This window comes from Pinus tabuliformis, chromosome 3_2, assembly GCF_031772625.1.
Source record: "Pinus tabuliformis cultivar Carrire ecotype Pingquan chromosome 3_2, CPIR1, whole genome shotgun sequence".
Lineage (NCBI taxonomy): Eukaryota > Viridiplantae > Streptophyta > Pinopsida > Pinales > Pinaceae > Pinus > Pinus tabuliformis.
The window spans coordinates 1,229,523,041-1,229,546,792 of NC_142302.1; the positions used below are offsets into that span (position 1 = coordinate 1,229,523,041).

Here is a 23,752-nt window from a genome sequence, read left to right on the forward strand (position 1 = left end):
GTGTTTCGCTTCATATGAATGTTGTCTGCTTGATTTCAATGAAAACTTGTTATCGTTTTGATACATACTAGCTTGTACTAGCACCGTTTTAGTTTTTGTTAACATCTCACTCTTACTGCATGCATGAAACTATTTTTCATGAACGGTCATTGATTCAGCGACTCACCTCACCTGCATGCATTTTGTTCTATTTTCTGAACTTTTCTTTCACTGTCTACATGCATGATCATTCACTTATGCTTACACTGAGTATTTCCATGCATTCACATTCACATTCACTTACAATTTCTCATCGACGAGTCTAGGTAGCCTTGGTCTGCACTCTTCCTCACCAAGACAACATTGCACAATCCTGAGAGGGAAGGCTCTGTCTTCCTCTTAGGAAATGTGCATTTCTTCCCAATAACTTTCCTCCAGCCTTGCATTGTGAAATTCTAAGGGACAGTGATTGTTGGCCCAGAAAATTGTGCAATGCAGTCAGTGAGCCTGCAACCATTTCCAGCTGAGATTGAACATTACATAATTCGAGCAATCAATAGCGAGGTTGGACTATGCATTTCATAGTTCCAGTAGTAAGTCAACCTCCTGACAGCCTGAACTATGCCTTGCACAGTCTTGGTATTCAGTCTTCCGACCTCCACGGAGAAATTGGGCAACCTTCATGATCAATCACACAGGTATGTTGCAAGTTAGTTCACAAGTTCATTTTGGTTTTCGACTAATAGATTGCTTGCCATGAGTGTTGCTATGTCTCCAAGTATCGCGGGTATTCATCTGCCTCTCAACAATACATGTACAATGGTTTCCAAGAGAGAAGATTCAAAGACACCATTCAAAGAACACCTGGGGATACAGTCGATCAAGTGTTTATGGACATTCCTACCCATGAAGATATCAAGGTGTTCGTAGACAAGGACATCAAGATATGACGACAATAGCATCACAATGAGAAACATCATGAGCAACAGTTGAAGGTAGCATATGAGATGCAACAAATGCAAGAGGAAGGTTGTTGACAACACAGAGGCGGAACAAACAAGCTCAAGAAGATGCACTTGTGGTGACAGAAACTTTGGAGACTCAGGCTATGAGGTGATGGTGTGATATGAAGATCACGCAAAGGCAGAGAACATAATAGAGAAGGAGTTGCTTGTACTCAAGTAGCAACTCAAGGAAGAACAAGAGTTGCATAGACAAGAGAATGAGTTGCAACAAGAATAGGTACAACAACAGGCGCAACATGCACTCACGGACGAAACTGCGTCCGTACAATTTAAAGATCCATCCTAGCAGCTCGCACGAAGTAGACATGGTGAGCAATGTTGTTGATCGCATGCAAGGGAATTCAGCAGCATGCATGTCATCATGCGCATGCACATGATCCCACCCATTCAGCACACTCATCGAGGCAAAGACAAGAAGCAAGTCCAACTGGAGCTGAACATGTGGTTGACAGCTGATCTACATGACCACCAGCACACACTGGAAGATCAACACAGACACTATGCACCAGTGTGTTTTTGGTTCATCCACACCCAAGAAGACCATGTGCATGTTATTAAACAAGTTGGATGGAGGAGCCACACCAATGCACCTAGATGCAACAGAAGCAAGAGTTCGCTTTAGCAAAATGTCACCATGGAGCATATGCACACCATCATGGATGACCAATCTTGGCATTAGCTCACCACCTTCACCATCACAAGCATGTCAAAGAGTTGGTCTCACCACAACGGACCGAGTGTCAGTGATGTCTTGCATGGCTTTCTCAAGCCATATTGTCTCACATGGGCACATGTGCATTGTAATGTAACGTCTTGTCAAGTGGAGGTTCAAGTGTCAATAGTTGGATGTAACAATCATAGAGTAGATGAAGAGTCATGAGGGTATATGAACTTCCACAAAAGGGAATGTCAAGGGTCACCGCACCCTTTGCTATAAATAGAACCTCATAACTCATTGTAAAGGCTTTTGGTCAAACAAGGTTCCGATAAGACTATATTGGAGAGAGCTTGGATAGTATTATAATGAGCCTTGGCTTCTCCACTATGTAGAGCTAGTACATCTCTTTGGAGGAGTAGGCAGTTGTGGCTGTAACATCCCGCTATCGGAACTAGTGGTTGGACATGGATGTATTGTATGATTGGAACTTACACTTCTTAATATAACAAGAGACAACACATTTCATGCATATGTTGTATTGTATTCTATGCTATCTGGTTTACTCTAAATGATATATGTATCTGTTTACTTACGCATGCATGTATAGCTATCCGTCTATGTATGTATGAATCTTTCTAAAATGTGTTATTGGTTTAACCATCACTTTTGATTGCTAACTAACTTACCTTCCATGTTGTGATGCATCTTTGCTCGTGTGTTCCTTTCTTCACTTTGTTCTATCATAGGTTTGCAAGGGGTGCACTCATCTCAACCCCTATGTGTTAGAACCTCTCATACACCTTCCTTGCCTGACTACAACTGTCACACCCTTTCTACCAACAGAGTTATCTTACTTGCCTCCATACGAAATCACGGTCAAGGAATTACCGTATGACCCACTGTTAGGACTCCTACGCCAAACAGTCTGAAGTCTAATTGGGACTTCTTACCGAGGAGATCCCCTAACATGTTTGCGGGTCCAGCACCATTAATAGATGGGAAAATGAGTAAGACTCAATGAGGAAAATAATGGGCTTAACATGCGTTGATACCACTATGAATAGCTCCAATGTTGGATGACTTATCATTAAGGAGCAATAGTTATATAAAACAATTAATGCTACCTTTGGTTTCATATTAGTAGATCTACTCTCTATATCCATCTATAACTCTTTATTTTCCATTACTTAATATGTGTATAATTAACACAAAATGATGAAGGATCATGTATTCAACATGATTCTTCTACAGAAGTAATGCCATATTGGTTTTGGGTTGGTTTTAAGTTTTCATCTAGCACGTGGTTAAGCAAGAGGGGTTATGGGATGGTGTAGCCAGTGATAGGTGAATAAGAGGGGTGATGGGATGGTGCAGCTTGAGCTAGTGATAGGTGAGTAAGAGGGGAGTGAGTCCACACAAAAAAGCTTACTTGAGAGTTGTATAGATGTGATTATTTTAGTATTATGAACCAAGGGATATAGGCATGCAAAAACACTGCACTTGGGTCTACAAAAAAAAGGACTTGTGAAAGATGGGTACCACTTTGATCAACTCAAAAGCAAAGAATATGCTACAAGAGGTCCCAAATAAAGGGGTTAGTTGGGATAATTTTACAAATTTTTTATTCTCTTAGTTGAAAAGTAAACAATGATCAAATGCCCAAACTATGAATATTGAAGATTATGTAGGACTTTCATAGCTAAGATGCAAGAAGGACAATTTTCATAGACTAAATGTGAAAAATTTTAACACCTTTTATATAGTCTCGAGGAGTGGGGAATTGATGGGTTCTAAGGAAAAGTATTGTCATACTCTATAGCTCTCTAATATACTTACTGGTCCAACAATAGTACTAGAACCAATATGTTTATGCTCTAGTTGAGTGTTGATGTGATCATATCCTTAGTTATAGTATCAAATTAACCAAGTAAATGATAGTATTATTCCTTAGCGTCCTTTTTGAATGCCTTAACCTAGATACTTGGAAGTGATGTTCCATGTAAAATTGTTCTCTCATGCAATACTACTAAAAATGTACCACAAGTGTTGACAAAGGTTTCTAATCATGTGAAGTCTTTTGTAATTGCTAGTACCACTAGGAATTAAAAGGGTTTCCAATCATGTGAAGCCTCTTGTACTTATTACATGTATGCTTCCCCTACATGACAAATTTTAGCATATGATGGAAAAGGTATCCTACATAAACCAAATTGTTCTTATAGCAGTTGTATGATATCCAATAGAAATATTCAGATAAAAACACATTATCTAAATATTTTGCTAAAAGAATTAGAATAATGCACACTATGAATATCTGAACCAAATCAAAATACCTTTATTAATATGAAATAATTTTGCAGGTACCTCTCTGATGGGAGAAAGTTCATATTACAATTGACTCCAAAAGACATCTTTTACAAGGTTTATATCTATATATAACACCTTTATGAATGAGAAAGAACTTTCAAAACCTTCTCATAAACCTTGTTTACAAAAATTATACTCGCACAACTTCGTAAACCTTAAACCTTATTCGTAAACCTTAAACCTTATTTACTAATGACGACTTCATTGCATTGCAATACTTATATTCTATGTACCTTGAAGATTAGAGAAGTTGGTACCCAAAGAGAGATCTCACATATCTTCTGTTAAGAAGATATGCACTCAAAAATCTCGAATGGAAACAATATATGAAGCTACTACCTTCCCCCCAATCTCAGTGCTTGGGGCTACGGTATGATTTCCATTCACATATTTTCCATGGGGAGCACTAACCACTTTTTCCTGCCGATAAGATCCCATTTCCATTGCGTTGATGTGATCGACACCTACCTTTCCCTCCTTTTCTGCATGAGGAGACGATGTATCACTGTTGGGTTTGTTCCAGTCTTTGTAAATAAGATACAAAATCAACTGCAATGCTCCGAGCACACTTCCAACCCCATTTGGTACCTGTGGATCAATAAATCCATTTAAAAATTTATGAGATCCATCTTATTAATATAGCGTTAACCTAGAGTTATGTTAAGATAGAATTAATTAAACTCGGGTTTTATAAGGATTTTAGGTTGCAAAGGTAAAGGTTGCAGCTAAGGGAATATAATAGAATACTGAAGGTGGTATGCCTAATGATATTTATTTTATTCTTACTTATGATTTTATAGAATAGATTCTAATTGAGAGAACTTGTGGAAATTAGAGGATAATACACAGAACTTAAAATATTATACTTACAGTTTATATTCCGTTTATCTTAAAAACATTTCAATTGGTTGTGCAGTCATGTTTAATGATGTTGTAGGACATTTAATCTATCATTTTACCAGCTATACAATGTTAATTCTTTATAACAGATCTTTATGCTGAGATTTCTTCATTCATGAAACTAAAAATAGTTTATCCAATATACCGAGAAGGTGAATGTTTATAGTTCTCGTGCAAAGCTATTTATCATCTATTATTGTAAGGTAGCTATTGTTAAACTTACATAAACGAATGGATCGTTACCCAAGAGGCCGAATATGAACCAGGAAGCACCGCATAGGAAGACAAAGAGAGACAGGAAGAACGGCATATACTCTATGCTCTTCGTCTTAATCACCAACCTCTGCACACCATCAAAATTACGCTTCGGATCACTTCAAGTATAGACAATTGCTTCACCTTTGCAACTATTTATTTTTATCGATTTCGATAGAATGGACATATTTTTAATAAGATTGAAATGCATTCAATCTTTGTAACAATGTAATTAATTTTTCCAGAGATCCTCGACATTTTCTTTTACAAAAATTATTTTCGATTTGCTAAGGAGGAAATAAAGAGATTTACCATTATTGTCAGAGGAGACCCGTACATGCATATGGAGAAAAAGGCAGCAGCGAAGCCGCAAAATAACTCTCTTGGTCGTCCGTGCAGTGCCAAGAGCGATACCAAGGCAACCATTGCAAAAAAAGTGAGAACACCTATTAGAAGGCCAAGTATCTTCACCTGGTTCATCCACCATCATTCAAATGGGATCACCGTCCTCAAAACTAATTTATTAATCAATAGAGTGTATATTTATAACAGGAATGAGTATAATCTATTTAGTGAAATTGGTAACTTCCTATATATGATGGCCATTATTTAACCGCATAGAATAATTATTTTATTATTTTATGAAAATTTGAATTTTTAGTTCATAAAAGTTACAAAGGTCAGTTTACAAAAAATTTGAATCCATTTACTTAAAGACAGGAAACTAAATATATATTGTAATTATATTTTACCAGGTAAAACAACTATTTCATATTTCATAAATGTTTTACTAAAAACTTGCCCTTTTTCATAAATATCACAAGGTTTAGCTTACCAAAAACTTGAACCCACCAACTATAAAAACATAAGCAATACCTCTAGAAATTAATATGGACTTACTAAAAATTTGAACCCTTACTAAAAATTTGAACCCTTATTTCATAAATGTCATAATAGTAAATTTGAACCCACCCAGATAAAAACAAAAAAAGACATATGTGCTGCCACAATATTTCACCAGATAAAACAACTATCTCATATCTCATAAATGTGGCAATGACCAGCTGACCAAAAATTTAACCATTTTTTATAAATGTCACAAGGTTCAGCCTACCAAATACTTTAACCCTACCCAACTAAAAACAAAACATGTGCAATACCGCTGTAACTAAGTTCCTTGGACATTAATCAATAGTATACTTACCCTGTATTTCTTGTCCCGAATATAGCAAATGAACACAATTGCGTAGCAAAGTTCCACGACGGCCCCAGTTCCGTTAACGGTACTCACAAGAAGGTTATTGGGTGATACAAACGGCATGCCATACCATGCAGAAAGCAAGCAATTCAAAAGGGTGGAAACATACGGAAATCCAGAGAACTGTTCCGTCGATTTCTTCTTAATAATCTTCCAGAACGTAATTCTGCACAGTACCAGTCGGATCATAAACTAGAAACAATTATGAATTATATGGGTATCAATAAGTTTTCACATTAAATGACGACCTAAGTTGGGGAAAACTCACAAAGGAACTAAGAAGAGTATCAGGGCACTGATGTTCCCTGTCATGAAAGAAACAAATTAAACATTAGGAAATCTGAAACAAATTTCTTGCAATCAAGAAATAGGTTGAAATTATGTTTATGGTAAATTTTGAAAATATTTTAGAATTTGATAATCAAGAGAAAATTCAAAACATATTTATAGATATTTTTAAAACCTACAATCTTAAATATGTTTAAAATTTTCAATCAACATAAAACATATTCCTGAAATTTACAATCTCCATATTGCTATCGAAATAAAACATATTCCTGAAATTTACAATCTCCATATTGTTCGAGAGAGTGAGTATACACACCGAGGACCCCAAAAATGAAATGTGCAATCAACATTTCCCTATCTTCGATGCGACCAAGAGGAGCAAATTCCAGTGACAACCCTTAACAAAGCCAAATTATTTATAGTTCTTGTAGTAGGATTGGACATGGAGATCTGCAGTGCTAAAATGTGAGGTGAATTCCAGAGGCATCGTTAGTCATGATTCATAAGTCGTCATTTCGGCGTCATGAGCCATCATCAATAATTATTCATTGCTTTCAATCTCTCCGACGAAGTTAGCGGCGATTGACATTACCGACGTTGGATGTGCATGGGTGAGGCGGCGCTGCAGTTTGACGTCCTCCAGGACGTAACTCACAGTTTCACATTATCGTTCAACGTAACGAATCACGTCAGGTTAAACTTTGAATAGGCGAGTTTGACGTCACTAATAAAACGACATAATTTTTACACGATCTCTACGTAAGCTACATGAAATTAACTGTATGTATATACTTCCATTTTTATAAGTCAATGCTGTATGTATATACTTCCATACTTATAATTCAATGGTTTAATTAATGTCTGCATTCCATGTATATATACTTCTATTTTTGTCAGTTAATAGTTTAATGCATGTCAGCATTTCATGTATATATGCTTCGATATTTATAATTCAATGGTTTAATTATTGTCAGCCTTTCATGTACATATCCTTCGATATTTATAATTTAATGGTTTAATTATTGTCAGCGTTTCATGTATATAATGTCAGCGTCTCATGTATATATGCTTCAATATTTATAATTCAATGGTTTAATTATCGTCAGCATTTCATGTACATATCCTTCGATATTTATAATTCAATAGTTTAATTATTGTCAGCGTTTCATGTATATAATGTCAGCATTTCATGTATATATCCTTCCATTTCGGCATGTTTCATTTAAAGATATCGATGTCAATTAGATAAGTTTGATTGAATATTTTAACATGTCAACGGTTTTCTTTTTTAGATACTTGTGTCAGCCGACCGTCATCCCTAACAAGTCAACGGTTTTCTTTTTTAGATACTTGTGTCAGCCGACCGTCATCCCTATTGCAGATTGTGGAAATATGCTTACGTGTCTGCTTGGGTCCACCTGGCCGTGTCCGTTTACATGTGGCGTTCATTACGCAAATTTATCTGTACTTTGCCCTAGGCCGGTCGAGAAATTGGAGTTTTCTTCAGCAAAGTTTAATTACTTAGCATAAATAATCTATTTTCATATTATAGTTGATATTCAAAAATCGTGTCACGCTATTACATTTTGGGGTTTCAATTAGATAATATGTTGTCAACCAAATATGCAATTTTGTAAAGTAAATTATAACACATACTTAAATGTTGAATGTTAATCAACGCGAATAGTTTTTCATGTCAAGTGACCTATTTGTCCTCATAAATTTCGTTCATGGACCTAAATGTTAAGAGATCTAAATTTTGGCACATTAATTCAAATTTTAAGAAATCAAAACTTTTCCAATAATATAGTAGGATGCTGAAGCTAATAATTGACTTATTTGTTTTTATAACTTTCTTTTGTAAACCTAAATGTTAAGAAATCTAAATTTGTGTATTTTGATTTAAAATTTTAAAAATTAATTCATTTTAATAATATAATGAGATATTTAATTTAATGATGATGATTAATGTCCACTAAGATTAATGTGGTCCATCGAACTTCAAGAAAAGAAAGTCTAATTGTCATTCTTCAAAATCTTGTTTCTATGATCAAGGAGAAGGGAAACTTAATAAGTCAAAAAGATTGGAGGTGTGGCTAATGATAGGGAATTGAGAGTGGATGTGAGTAAGAGCCGGGCAGTCTAAACGGAAGTGTTTTTCATCTTCCACCTTGTTAGTATCACAAATCTGACAGATTCTATCGTCCAAGGGAGTCTTGGGAGTAGACCACTTCCCGGTCTCACTTCGAAGCTCATGAGAATTAGTTCTTATGCTAGTGATGTTTATTTTCTCCTTAATGTTGGTCAACATAGAGAGATAGTTCTGATTATCAAAGGTGGGGTTGATCACCTCCTTATAGTATCTTAGCTTCATTTTACCCTCCAGCTCCTTATCTTCCCACATCTTGTCCTTAAAATTGAAAGTAATAGTATCTTTGATACTGTCCTTGCTTCCCATGATGATCTCCTCCTTAATCCCCCAAAGGTTGAGCCAAGGTTGGGCATCCTTATGCCACCTGGACTTGAGGCGTATGTGGGGGTTTTGACTAAAGTTAGAAGCAATTATTGGGAGCCTCTTGGATTCCATGTTATAAAGCTTCTTCTTATACATCAGATATCTAAACATAGTTGTATTTTCAATGGGGGACAAACCAACTTTGATCAAGAGGATAGGGTAGAGAGTATTTCCCTTGATCTTGAGGTTATAGGTTATGGATTTCTTTTGGATCATCTCAATCTTTGTCCACGACTCTCTAGATATACTACAACCCCAAACTTCACATCCATATACGATAAGAGGGGTGACTAGAGTCTCAAAGAGGAACCTTTTTTACTCCAAATGTAAAGATTGACCGATTTACAATTGTTTTCAAGCTCATAATAAGCTTTTCAACCTTTCATAATTCTCTTCTCGGTGCTATAATTCTAGTTGAAATGATGAGGAAAGTCAATATCCAAATATTTATAAGAAGAAACCTACTCTTGACAATTGTTATCATAGATGAAACTACCACGGTGATCTTTTTGGACTTAATGATCATGACTTTAGTCTTATCATTATTAACCGTCATACCCATCTTGGAGTAGTAGACATGAAGAGTCTTAAGCTACTTGTCTAGGTCATTATGGCTTTTTGCAAGAAGAACAATATCATCAGCATACATGAGAAGAGTAATGATTATACTAGCAAGTTCAGTGCCCTTGCAACCCACAGTTTCCAGAAACTCTTCTAGCTTATCGATGTAAATACCAAAAAGGGTGATCCAAGAGGATCTCGTGAGATCAGTTGCATAGGTTCATCGTCAGTGTTCAGTGTCATCGTCAACATTCAGTTCAGTGTCATTTAGTTTCAACAATGTTGTTTATGGTTTAGGTTGTTCAGGTGATGTCTATGGTTTTTCATGGTGTTCAGTTGATATGGTTTTGTACCTGGTTGTCGACATGTGTTTGTCGTCAGTTCTGCCAGGATTTGGTCAACGACATGTGTTTGTCATTCACCTCGCAGGATTTGGGTTGTCGACAGGTTGTCATCCACTTCATAGGTTTTGATGTCGATAGGTTTGTCGTCATGTGACAAATGTTGCTAATGTCGCCTTGTGACATTAGGTCGTAAATGGGTATTTTAAAAACCTAATGTAAAACCCTAAACCTAGAACCTAATGTAAAACATTCAAAATGCATTAGAAAACCATTAAAACCTATGCTAAAAGGGCCAAACCCTCATCCTATACCTATCGGCCCTCATTGTATTACAAACTATGTGTTAAAATACCTACACACCTAGTCCTAAACCTATCAAACATGTTATACTACAAATCTATGTATTAACACAATAGATAAAACCCAATGTCCTGAGTCTAAAACCCATGTAATGCTCTCAGCCATGTTATAAACATATAAAACATTATAAAACAATACCACAGTCCTAACTATGGAGGAGACCGCAACAGAACCGCGATTCATGTGAGTGGAGTCAGAGTTAGCCTTGACTGTAGCAGATAACTATTTAACTCAGCTCCTAACTTCCATCCTTCACCACAGCGAAGTAACCATAATATGTGAACAGAAGGGTTAACCACAGAGTTAGAGTTTGCAGCAGAGCGTCGTCGAGCCTTAACCGTGCAGGGAGTCGGGTCGACATGTGAATGGTAATATGTAACCAGAGTGTTGGTAGCCAGAACCGTTGGGGAAGACTGCAGAGGTGGCAGTTGCAAGTTAGACCGCAACCTATGCACATGGGCGGTCAACCTCGTTTTCCCAGTTAACAAGCCGCCAGCAGTTTCAATTATAATATAATTTTTTTTTATGGGTTTTGTTGAGGTTTTTGTGTTTATTAATAAACCACCTTGTAACCTCTCACCCTTGGGGTCACAATGAGATAGGACCGGACCCTATAAGCATTCAAAGCAACCCATTCATGCCTATCTGAGCCTGAGGGGCCTCGAATGAACCTATTTCACTATAAAGTCAACCTTTTATTCATGGTGAGGATATTGGTGATTTTGGTTTTTGTATACAGATTCTAGAGGTTGGAGGTTGTTTTTGTTTTCAGTGTAACAAGAGCATCTGGAGTCATAATTGGGAACCGTGACAGGCGTTGGAAAGCTGGTTCAGAGAGCTATCCTTTGACAGTGGCCAAAAGTACCTGTGAGCACATTTATTTTGGTCAAATCTCTGTGTAATCGACCTCTTCTGTTTCAATCCTAATAAAGCGGTCGCCCATCTTGAAAGCAGACCCAGAGACGTAGTCCATCAAGGATGAACTCCATAATCAATTTTTCTATCTGGTATCACTGTGTTTTTACTATTTTCACTTCTGTTATGCATCTTACTTATGTTTAATCAGTTTTCGTAAAATCTTTCTTCTCAAGCAGTTTCCTCGATTTCCACACTTTCAATTAATAATCAATTCAATAATGGCTAATCAATTCTACATCAGTTTTAACATATGATCATTTCAGATCATATAATTTGGTATCAGAGCAGGTTTCGTTTGTAGAATTTTCCATTGAATGTTAACTAGGTTAAAGTCGCAACGTGGAGAAGGAATCCTTGAGCAGATTGATCCAGAGATTGGAAAGTGACGAGTCATTCATAAGTCAACCATGACAGGATCTGATGTAGGTGGAAACACTAAGACTAAGATGAGTGATGAATAGTTTTAGCAAGCATTCTTGACTATGCAGCAGATGTTGGGAGAACTGTACAAAGACAAGAAGGCGAGAGATGCAGCTTCTTCTTCAAAGACATCGAAGAAGGAAAAAGGTAAAGGCAAGGTTGATAAACCACCTTCACCTCCATCATCTCCATCATCATCTTCTTCTTCTTCTTCTTCCAGTGTAGAATCTGAAATAGAAAAGAAACCTAAGAAAACATCTCTTTTGAAACTTGATGTGAAATTTGAGTTACCTATTTATGATGGCGAAATGAATCCTGAAAAGTTAGATAACTGGATTAAGCAGTTAGAAGTGTATTGTCGTATTCAGAACATTTTTTATGATAAAACGAAAATTCAGTTAGCTACACTTAGAATGGGGGGAACAACTTTAATCTGGTGGGAAAGTAAAACTCAGATAGATGTAAAGCAAAAAGGAAAAGTCATCTCTTCATGGTCTAAGTTTGTAAAAGCTCTTTAGGAAACAATTCTATCCTTTGGGATGCATGCAGCAAGTTGTTATTGATTGGCAGCATCTAAGGCAAGGTAAAGGGCAAAGTGTTCAGGAGTTTAGAAAGAAAGCATTGGTGCTTGGTATTTCATTGGATACACATGAAACTTTATTAAAATACATTGATAGTTTACATTCATATTTGCAGCATACATTGTTGATGTTTAATCCTGATGATTTTGATGAAGTATGTGTTCGGGCCATACATATTGAATCAGGTGGCAGACCATTCAAGTTTTCATCACAATCATCCAAGGAGTTGGAAATCAAAGATTCCAATGACAGTAAGGGGAAGAATAATTCGAAGAGAAAGAAAGCATCGATAGCTCAAAAGGAAAGACCTACTTGTTCTCATTTCCAGAGGATCGGTCATGATGAATCTAAGTGTTGGAAACTTCATACAGAACTTAAGCCCAAAAAGTTCCTTAAGGAGAAGGGTGAAAAAAAGGCAATTGTAGTAGTCCAGCAAGATCTAGGTTCAAATTCAGGTGATGAAAGGAGAATAAATGCTATGGTTACGACAGGTAAAACTTCTGACACTGGTTCAAGTTCAAAAATTATTTCATCTTCATCAAACATAAATCCTTCAAATGAGGATAAAAGAGTTGAATTGTTTAACATAAGGATAACTTCTAAGCACACAAAGATAGATACAATGTTTGACAGTGGATCACAGGCCAATCTAATATCTGAATATTTAGTTAAGATTTTGGGTTTGGAAACACAGAACCATCCAAGACCTTACCCATTAGGATGGCTAAATAAATCGACTCAAATAAAATTCACCGAACAATGTCGATTAAGATTTTCCATTACATCTAATTACATTGATGAAGTGGAATTAGATGTGGTTCCAGTAGACATATGTGGAGTTGTCTTAGGAAGTCCTTATCTTTATGGTCATGATGCAGTATTTTACAGGAGAGAGCATAAATATCACGTTAAGAAAGATGGGGTTGAATTTATTGTCAGGGCACATCAAAGTAAAAATCATTTCAATTTAGTTAATGCTAATCAGATGAAGCGATTAATAAGTTCAAATAAAATATTTTTAATCATGTGTGTAAAGGAACAACATAAGAATCAACATGATGTCTGTTCAGGTTCTGAGTCTTATCTTAAATATAGTTTGATCGCAGAAATAGAAACTATTCTAGTTCTATGTAAAACCAAACATCTTACTCATAAGCAGGGAATACAACATGAATTACAGTTTGTGCCTAAAGTTCCTCTTCCTAATACCAAAATGAATCAATTCAATCCAAGTTTGGAAATTAATAGATACTAGGATACATGTCACTATTGGGGAAAGTCAGTGTTCAATTTCTCTTATATTGTGTCCCCAATTCATGTTTCAAACAATTTGGAAACCTCTTCTCAAGTGGAGAGGGAACCTATTTGTTTTCATCTCAAAGCCTTTTCTAAAGCAGTGTCAAAGTATTTAATGGAAAATTATACATCAGGGGAAAGTGTTAATCAATTAAAACATCATTTAATGAATAAGGAAAAAGTGATTCAAACAAATCAACAGCTAATTCAATACTTTCAAAGACAAACTAAGTTGCATCAAGTTCACTTAGTAATCAGGAATCAGGAAAGTATAGCTGGTTTGATGTCAAGAATATCTTTGATTGTCTTTATCGTTCCGCAAAATAGATTGTTAATACATGTCAATAGTATTGAACAATATCCTGTAGATATTATTTTCAAAGATGATTATGAATCACTAACTCATGGTATTTCATGGAAAGAAATCAACTGCCATGTTTATAACAGGTTGTTTGACCATCGTCGTAAGTTGTTCATATTGCAGATGGATGGAACAGGTCACCGACTCAAAAAGTGCAATGGTCAGCATCATCAGGGTCATCCCTTGCAGGTGATTGATCGAATGTATTGGTACATCATTAGTTCAAGGTGGAAAGTGAGGGAGCTCTACCCTCATTGACTATTTGTTTAGTCAAACTTTTGTGGTCCAAAAGCTTTCAAGTGGAGAGGATTGATCCAGGAGGATCTCGTCAGATCAGTTGCACAGGTTCATCGTCAGTGTTCAGTGTTGTCATCAGCATTCAGTTCAGTGTCGTTCAATTTCGACAGTGTTGTTTATGGTTCAAGTTGTTTAGGTGATGTCTATGGTTTTTCATCGTGTTCAATTTATATAGTTTTATATCTGGCTGTCAACATGTGTTTATCGTCAGTTCCGCCAGGATTTGGTCGACGACATGTGCTTATCATTCACCTCGCAGGGTTTGGGTTGTGACATGAGGTTGTCATCCACTTCGTAGGTTTTGATGTCGATAGGTTTGTCGTCATGTAACAAATGTTTCTAATGTCGCCTTGTGAAATTAGGTTGTAAATGGGTATTTTAAAAATGTAATTTAAAACCCTAAACCTAGAACCTAATGTAAAACATTCAAAATGCATTAGAAAACCATTAAAACTTATGCTAAAAGGGGCAAACACTCATCCTATACCTATCGGCCCTCATTGTATTACAAACTATGTGTTAAAATACCTACACTCCTAGTCCTAAACCTATCAAACATGTTATACTACAAATCTATGTATTAACATAATACATAAAACCCAATGACCTAAGTATAAAACCCATGTAATACTGTTGGCCATGTTATAAACATATAAAACATTATAAAACAATACCACAGTCCTAACTATGGAGGAGACTGCCGTGGAACCGCAATTCATGTGAGTGGAGTCAGAGTTAGCCTTGACCATAGCAGATAACTATTTAACTCAATTCCTAACAGCCATCCTTCACCGCAACGGAGTAACCATAACATGTGAATAGAAGGGTTAACTAAAGAGTTAGAGTTTACAGTGGAGCACCGTCGAGCCTTAACCACGCGGGGAGTTGGGTTCACATGTGAACGGTAATATGTAACCGTCAGAGCGTTGGTAGCTAGAACCGCCGGGGAAGATTGCAGAGATGGCAGTTAGAGGTTAGACCGCAGCCTATTCACATGGGTGGTCAACCTCCTCCACCCAGTTAACAAGTTGCCAACAGTTTCAGTTATAATATAAAGTCTTTTTATGGGTTTTGTTGAGGTTTTTGTGTTTATTAATAAACCACCATGTAACCTCTCACCCTAGGTGTCACAATGAGACAGGACCCGACCCTCTAAGCATTCAAAGCAACCCATTCATGCCTATCTGAGCCTGAGGGGCCTTGAATGAACCTATTTCACTATAAAGTCAACCTTTTATTCATGGTGAAGATATTGGTGATTTTGGTTTTTGTATGCAGATTCTGGAGGTTGGAGGCTATTTTTGTTTTCAGCGTAACAGGAGCATCTGGAGTCTGAATTGGAAATCATGATAGGCATTGGAAAGCTAGTTTAGAGAGCTATCCTTTGACAGTGACCAGATGTGCTTGAAAGCACATTCAGTTTGGTAAAATCTCTATGTAATCGACCTCTTCTATTTCAATCCTAATAAAGTGGTCGCCCATCTTGAAAGCGGACCTAGAGACGTAGTCCATCATCGATGAACTCCGTAATCAATTTTGTTGTTTGGTATCGCTGTTTTTTTATTGTTTTCACTTCTGTTATGCATCTTACTTATGTTTAATTAGTTGTCGTAAAGTCTTTATTCTCAAGCAGTTTCCTCGATTTCCGCACTTTTAGTTAACAATCAATTCAATAATGGCTAATCAATTCTACATCAATTTTAACATATGATCATTTCATATCAAAGGGTAGGGGAAAGGGGATACCCTTGCTTAACCCGAATATTGCATTTAATATCTTAAGACTACCCTTCATTGGTCTTAAGCTTGGTAATGACAGTGTCATAGAGGTGGATCACAACAATCCTCAGTTCAGGAAGAACCATGATCTCTTCAAGTCTCTCTGAGAGCTTATCTCTAGGGATAGTGTCAAAAGATTTTCTGAAGTCCACAAAACAATAGAAGAGATCAGTTTTACTATTGCGACATTCCTCTGCAATCATCTTGAGAGTGACAAGATGGTCGAAAGTCGAGTGATGTCTCCTAAAACCAGCTTGCCCTTTAGCCTTATTACCCTGGTTCTCAAGCCAAATGCTAAGCTTCTTTTCTAAAATGAGCCCATAAAGCTTGTCTAGGATGCGGCTAATCATAATGGTCCTGTAGTTAGAGGGAACGCTTTTGTCCCCACTTTTGAAGATAGGTACAATAAGGCTTTGTGTCCAAAGCTTAGGGAAGCCATGCTTTACAACTAAATTGAGAAGCTTGTGGAGATGAGGAATGAGAATAGATCTTCCCATTTTAAATATCTCAATTTGGTATCCTTAAATATAGTAAGACATTTAAGGACCAACCAAATCATATATCTAAAATATTTATCTTTAACCCAACCAAATTTTAAAAGAATTCAAACTTTTACACAATCTCTAACTTCTTATTAGAAAAACCATCTCTCATAGCTATGTCATTTTAAATTATTAAAATAAAACCTATTCCTTATTACTCAACCCATGCATTATATTTTTATTATTTTTATTATAATTATTTATTATTATCTCTAAATTTTAATTAGAAAAATCATATGTCATAGCCATCTCATTTTAGATTATTAAAATAAAACCTATTCCATATTACTCAACCCATGCATTATTTTATTATTATTATTATAAAATAATATGTCATCATATCTGTAAGTAGTTATTAATAATTAATAATGACTATTTATATTATAAATTAATTAATTAATCTAAATATTAGATAAGAATATTTTATAACTCTTAACTATAATAAATTTGGTTACTTAAAAAAATATTTTAATAAAAAAAATTTCATTTTTTGGTTTGTTAGATTATGTGAGTCTTGAGATGACTAGCATGTTTAACTTGTGTCTTCAATAGTAGTCACTCAAGAAATCACCACCCCACATCATCCCTTAGCATAGATAGTAGTTTTGAACACATAGCTTTTACACCACAAAGCGACTTAACAGAAAAGGCAATCTATTAGTGTATATCTCTCTCTCTCTCTCTCTCTCTCTCTCTCTCTCTATATATATATATATATTTAAAATTTTATGATATTTTGAAAATTAATCTTATATTTAATTTTTAGTATAATATTTTTAAATTAATCAAAGAGATTTAGAGTAGTCGGTGAAGGAGCGCGCTGTTAAGGCACTCCGTAAGCAAAGGTCACCGGTTCTAGTCTCGTCGATACCAAAAATCCAGCATGGTTTCCGCTGGTGCGGCTCAGGTTGGGTGCGATCCTCGGATGACTTTGACGGCTTAGACGCCCCTGAGTCGTGGCCTCTCAGTGAGAGGGTAAGAGAGATTTTCAGGATTCACCCACTTATCAAGAAAAAAAATTAAATTAAAAAATAAACAAAATGTTTTAAAATTTTACATTATTTTTATATGAAAGTTTTAAAATTAATTTTATATTTAATTTTTATATAATATTTTTTTATCCATATAAGTAAAATATTTTAATTTTTTGTTATTAGTTTTAAATATTTTATTTTGTATTAATTTTTAAATTTAATATATTTTGATATTTATTTATTAAAATATATATTATTGTTTAATTATGTTTAATGTTATGTTTGTTTAAAGAAAGTAATAAAAATAAGCTTTTATATATATAAAAAAGTCAAGTTTCCACGAGCATTCAGTTTTCATAATTTTCGATGAATTAAAAATGCACGAAAAATATATATATATATATTTTTTAAGTGTGGCACGTACTATTTTTTTTAAATGTGGCGAGAACTTGTTACATGTAAATTTTAATCAGAAATCTTTTTATATTTGAACAGATATAGTTTTAGATGAATTAAAAATGGACAACAAATTTTTTTTAGTGTGGCTGGATAACAAATCATACAAATGAGTACTTGTTATATGTAAATTTTAATTAGAAATATTTTTATATTTGAATAAATATATAAAGGAATGTTAAAAATAAAAATTAAAAAATAGTTTTTAATTTTTTTAAACAGAATTTTATTTTGTTATTATTTCTTTTTAAAGTTTAATATAAATTTTCAAATTCCTTTCCTAATAACATTTAAATTAAGAACCTGAAATGAACCTGAAATGAGGTGCTCTAGATTCTTTTAATAATAATATCTAATTCAAGAGTCTTGGATGGGATGCTTTTGTTATTATTTCTTTTTAAAGTTTAATATAAATTTTCAAATTCCTTTCCTAATAACATTTAAATTAAGAACCTGAAATGAGGTGCTCTAGATTTTTTTAATAATAATATCTAATTCAAGAGTCTTGGATGGGATGCTTGAGAAGAGAGGATGGGAAGGGTTATTGCACCTATCCCACCATTCCACATGACAGTAGGACATGGTAGTATGTCCTTTTCAAAAAGTATCACTTGTCTCATAAAGTATCACTTGTCTTGTAAAGTGCATGGGATAATGTTATGTTCCACCACACAATGATCTAGTTAGTTAATTTCCATAATTTGCATGGCAAGGAGGATGGTAGTAGGTATAAGAAAATCTAGAAGTTTAAATGAAGGTGGTACCAGGCCACCGAGTGAGTGTTGCAATGAAATTTACATGCAAGGAGCTATTGCTCCGTGATCTTGAGCCGTAAATAAGATCACCATACAACAAGAGAAAAAATGGCAATAGATAGACAATCAAATCCCAACCCAATGCTCAAACATGTAGCAAGCAAACGGTTCTAGATGATATAAAGGAAAGAGTGTTGAGCTCGCCGCCTCGCAGGTCGGTGAAGGGTTTTGAATTCGTAGCAGAATCCTCGTGCTCCACTCAAGTGATCTGCTTCATCTGCACTTGATATCAACACCTACACATAGCCACAAACACTCAAGGATGACAAGTGATCTTCCTCAAAAGATTGTGAACTCAAAACATCATAGAATGAATATATGTAACTACTACAAACATGTAAAAACATTGAAGGATCATAGATTTATATTAATCGTGAATAAAATTGTACAATTATACCTTCAACAAATGAGATCCACTCCTCAAGATTATAGGATGGTCTCCTCTCCCAATACAATAGAGCTCTCCTGCGATAGTGTGGATACTATATCTATCCCCCTTTCCTCTTGATGAAATTATATAGGCTCATTCCATCCTTTGGGAGAATGTATCTAGACACCTAGGGGCTTGAGAAGTTAGGAAACTTCTACAATAATGGACCCCTAGCCAACTCATACACAAGTGGGTCAAGTTGATCTCTTTGGCAATGGAAAACTCTAGAAACCTTTCTCACAATTTTGAGCCTTTTCTCAATTATCTAAATTATCTCAATTATGAAATATTTATTATGTCATTTTTTCCCAGTGGAAAAATCTGTAACCTTTTATTAAAGAATGAAAAGTTACAATTGCAGATGCATGATGCATTTCCCTAAGCTGCCCAATGGGCTCCAGTGCCATGGCACCCGACGCACCGTTACATGACTAACATGCAAAAAATGATGAGAAGAAAATAGCGGGAGAGAGAGAGAGAGGAAAGAGTGATGAATGCAAGAAAAAATGAAATATACACACTTCAGGTTTTTCTTCCTTTTTTCTTTTCGACCTTGCGCCACTCTCCTTGGGTGGGCTCGATCGAGGCTATGACTAACTGTGTTTCAGCTTTCTGCGAGCCTGATTCCTTGTCTGAATCTGATGTGTCTGAATGGTGGTGCCGTTTTATCCCTCCCATATTCTGGTCATCGTTTATCTTCTCTGCCTGATTTGGATGAAACTGTGGAGCCTTGTTTTCTGATATGTTTTCCTTCTGATTCCCTGTTTCAGCTTCCTCTATGATGGTATCATCCTCTTCTGCTTCTGATTCTTCGTCTTCTGATATCGAAGAGGCTTTCTTTTCCGAGGCTCTCTTCTTTGCGACATCATCTATATTCTTCCATCCTTTGGGCTTTCTTTGCTGTGGCTTGCTCTTGTTGAGGCTTTTACATGCATTGTACAGATGACCTGTTTGTTGACATCCCCTGCATCTGAAAGCTGTATTCTCATAGTCCAAAGATTGTTTCCACTGTGAGTTGTTGAAGTTCAGAATGATGCTTTCAGGTAATCCTTGGCTAAGATCTACCTCGACACATATTCTAGCAAAAGTAAAAATTCCCTTTATGTGTCTCTCTGTATCAATCTTTAACGTTCTCCCGAGGGTATTCCCAATAACTAATAAGGCCTTGGAGTGCCAAAAATGTATCGGGAGATTATGCAGCCTAACCCATACTGGCATCCTTGATACCACCATAGTATTGGCATCAAACTCCGGGAACCATGGGGTAACAAAAAGTCCCGCACTGCCCTAGAACCATGGCCCTTGATTGAGAATTTTTTCCTTTTCTTCTTCTACGAGGAAAGTTACTATGAAAAAGCCCTTAGAGCACAGGTGTATTTGGCAGTTTTCTGTCCAGACCGTGTGGATCCATTGGTGTAATGCATCGGTTCTGGGCCAAAAACTGTTAAATCTACAAATAACAACATTTTTTTGTAGATCTGAGAATATGTACTTTACCTCTGGTAAATCCAGGGATATGGAGGGAGTCTCTGGTGATTGATCCACGATATACTGCCCTGGAAGTACATTAGCAGCTGTGGATTCTTTCCCCTTTGGGGGTTCTTTCCCTTTGGCTGCATCGCGATAGGTACCTGAAGGTTTTGAGGAAGCTCCCTTAGATCCACCTCGCAATCGGAGATTGAGGATAATAGTTGAGTCCTTTGCAACCCTGTAATGCTGGAGTGTGTATTGATCCTGCAAGCAGAGCCCTGAAGATAATAGATTTTGTAATGCAACTGGAATTCCCAGTTTGTCCTGGATCTCTTTTTTTAACTCCAATACACTCATCCGTTCCCAGATCTGCACACAAACGTGTCTGCCTTCTGTTGATCTGATAAAGATTTGCTTCAGATCCGCTGTGTCTACCTTGATCAAGTCCCGATTTCCACTGATCTATTGCCTGTAACTAGACGAATCGGATAGATCCGTCCCAGATCTGCCATATTTGGCCTGATCTGTTGTGAGAGGGGGTAGATCTGCTGCATGCAGGCCCCCGCCCCTCTGAATAGGGCCAAAACCCCCTTTGCCCCCTCTCAAGTGATGGCTTTGTGGGTACCAGCCGACGCAGCCAGCAAACGGAGGGGCGTCTTCTGCAATCTGGCGGATGCCCAAGACTATCCTCTGAAACTGCAGGGGGACTTTAATCCGGTCGAAAACCCTGTCCTTCAGATCCGAGACCGCTAGGTAAGATGTAGACCCCTGCATGCATTTTATTCTGCCGTCCAAACCCTTAGCGAAGATTTTATGCTTGACAAAGGGTGGTCTCAAAATCGAAACCTGGGAAATCCGCCTTTCGACCCTAACTTGTTCATCGTTAGTGCTGGGGAGATCTCTGTAGTGCTCTACGTCAAGTTCCTCCTGGGTACCATCGGAAAAAACGGAAACAGGCGGTGTCGTGACGCGCTTCTTTCTCCAGAGAACGGTGAGATCTCGAAACAAAAGCCTGGCATCAAAACGGTCTATCACGAGGTTAGGGTCGCCGATCCATGGCATGAGGGCATCCTGTGAACTGGTGAAAACCACAGTCGAAACATCGTCGAAGAGGAGAGCGTGCCTGCCAGCGATCTCCAAAGACAGGGCAGAGGAAGGGTTGCAGATGATCCTCAGAAGCTGCGGGGGAGTTTTGATCTGATCAAAGAGCCTGTCCTTCTGGTCCGACGCCGCACAGTGAGATGCAGAAACCTGCATGCGATTATTTCTACCAACCAAACCCTTGACAAAGAAAGGCTGCATGATTATCGAAGGTCTCACGATCGAAACCTGGGAAACTCGTTTCGTTCCGCTCCAACTCTACCCAACCATTAAATTTTTTTCGAAATATTTATTATGTCATAATTATAATATTTTGGCAAATTAATTATGAGAAATAACTCAATCATGTAATTCGACCCTTTTATCATGGGATAAATCTCACATAAGGAAAAGAAAAAGTGAAAATGGATGCATTTTATCCAACAACTGAGGTAAGTTGATATTGGGTTTCTTCCACTATAATGGAGTGGAAAATAGGTTTATAACAAATTCCCCCTAATGCATGAGGTCAGAAGACAAAATGATGGCCGAAATGCATTACAATAATATTCAAAGCTCAAAATCAAAGAAGGGAGCCAAGACTGCAAAGTTGAATCGGAGGAACTCAAATGATAAATTCTCAACTCTGATGATAACATTGCCGAGGAGAGCATACCCATGCTCAGTCATAAGAAGATACTGAACATGGCTGCCGTAAAATACACTGTGGATCCATGACATGAAATGCTAGGACATGGACATAAATAATACACAGTGGATCCATGTGACTCAACAAATAGAGCATAACACCAACAAGTACAATGTGGATCTATGTCATAGTATACATTAGTAGGACTATGGAAACATGACAGACAGAGAAGTGGCATAGATAGCCCTCAAAGTACATAAATGATACATAACTCCAACATAGCCTAGGAAGGGTACCATATAAGAGTGATATGTCCCTAACCCAGGGTCTTTGACATAACCTTGATGGTATGAATCTACATCATGCGAATAAGTGAGCTGATTTCGAGAATGGTAGAAACCGCCTAATTACCAGCCAATGAGGTAAACCAGTAATAGATGCAATGGAATCCACCAATGAGGAAATGGACCCCAAGGTACCTAGTACAATCCACTAAGTGTGAATATATGAGCTGATGTTGAACACCAATGAACTCGACCAATCAAGAGCCAATGATGTAAACCCAATGTGGATCGCAAGGAAGCCTGCCACTGAGGTTTGTAAGCTCCATGGTACTACTGGTTCCTAGATCAAGCTCCTAGATAATGAGCTTAAGTCGACAGGAGAATATTTTTCAAAGGAGAGCCTTGATATATCCCCCATTAATCAACCTAGAACAGACCATGATGATGTGATGTATGGATGAAGTCATGAGATGATGACGTAAAATTGACACAAGGATGGTCGACTCAGGAGGCATCAAGGCATGCTCCATATGACTGGAAGAGTAACCAACCGGAGGAGTCGACATACTCATATGTATGGTATGACTCCTAGGAAAGCTAAAGACAAATTGTGAGATAATTAAAAAGACAAGTTCCATGTTCAAGGGTGACGCAAAGGATGTTTCTGTTTGATGACTAATAGAAATAAATGTTCCCTCCTCTTTTTATAAGTTCCTTTTTTGCAAAGTTGTCCCCCAAACCTGAAAAAGATAGAAAATTATATATTATAGAGCAATAGAACACATAAAATATTGTAGAAATATAAACACAGAAAAAACTCATAAAACAAGAGAGACATAGATATATGTTGTTCACCCAATTTGGGCTACTTCCACAGAGAAACAACTAGT

The 23,752-nt window shown here is 36.6% G+C and overlaps 1 protein-coding gene across 1 annotated transcript; it reads right to left on the minus strand.

The window, feature by feature from the left end:
• Nucleotides 1-4,200: 4,200 nt before the first annotated feature.
• On the minus strand, nucleotides 4,201-7,145 carry LOC149185180 (bidirectional sugar transporter SWEET1a-like). Its single transcript, XM_089419055.1, has 6 exons — nucleotides 7,047-7,145; nucleotides 6,711-6,747; nucleotides 6,389-6,608; nucleotides 5,497-5,655; nucleotides 5,153-5,272; nucleotides 4,201-4,617 (listed from the first exon to the last, which is right to left on the minus strand). Exons 1-6 carry the CDS (start codon nucleotides 7,078-7,080, stop codon nucleotides 4,330-4,332), a joined length of 858 nt encoding a protein of 285 aa, XP_089275181.1. The 5' UTR covers nucleotides 7,081-7,145; the 3' UTR covers nucleotides 4,201-4,329.
• Nucleotides 7,146-23,752: the final 16,607 nt, after the last annotated feature.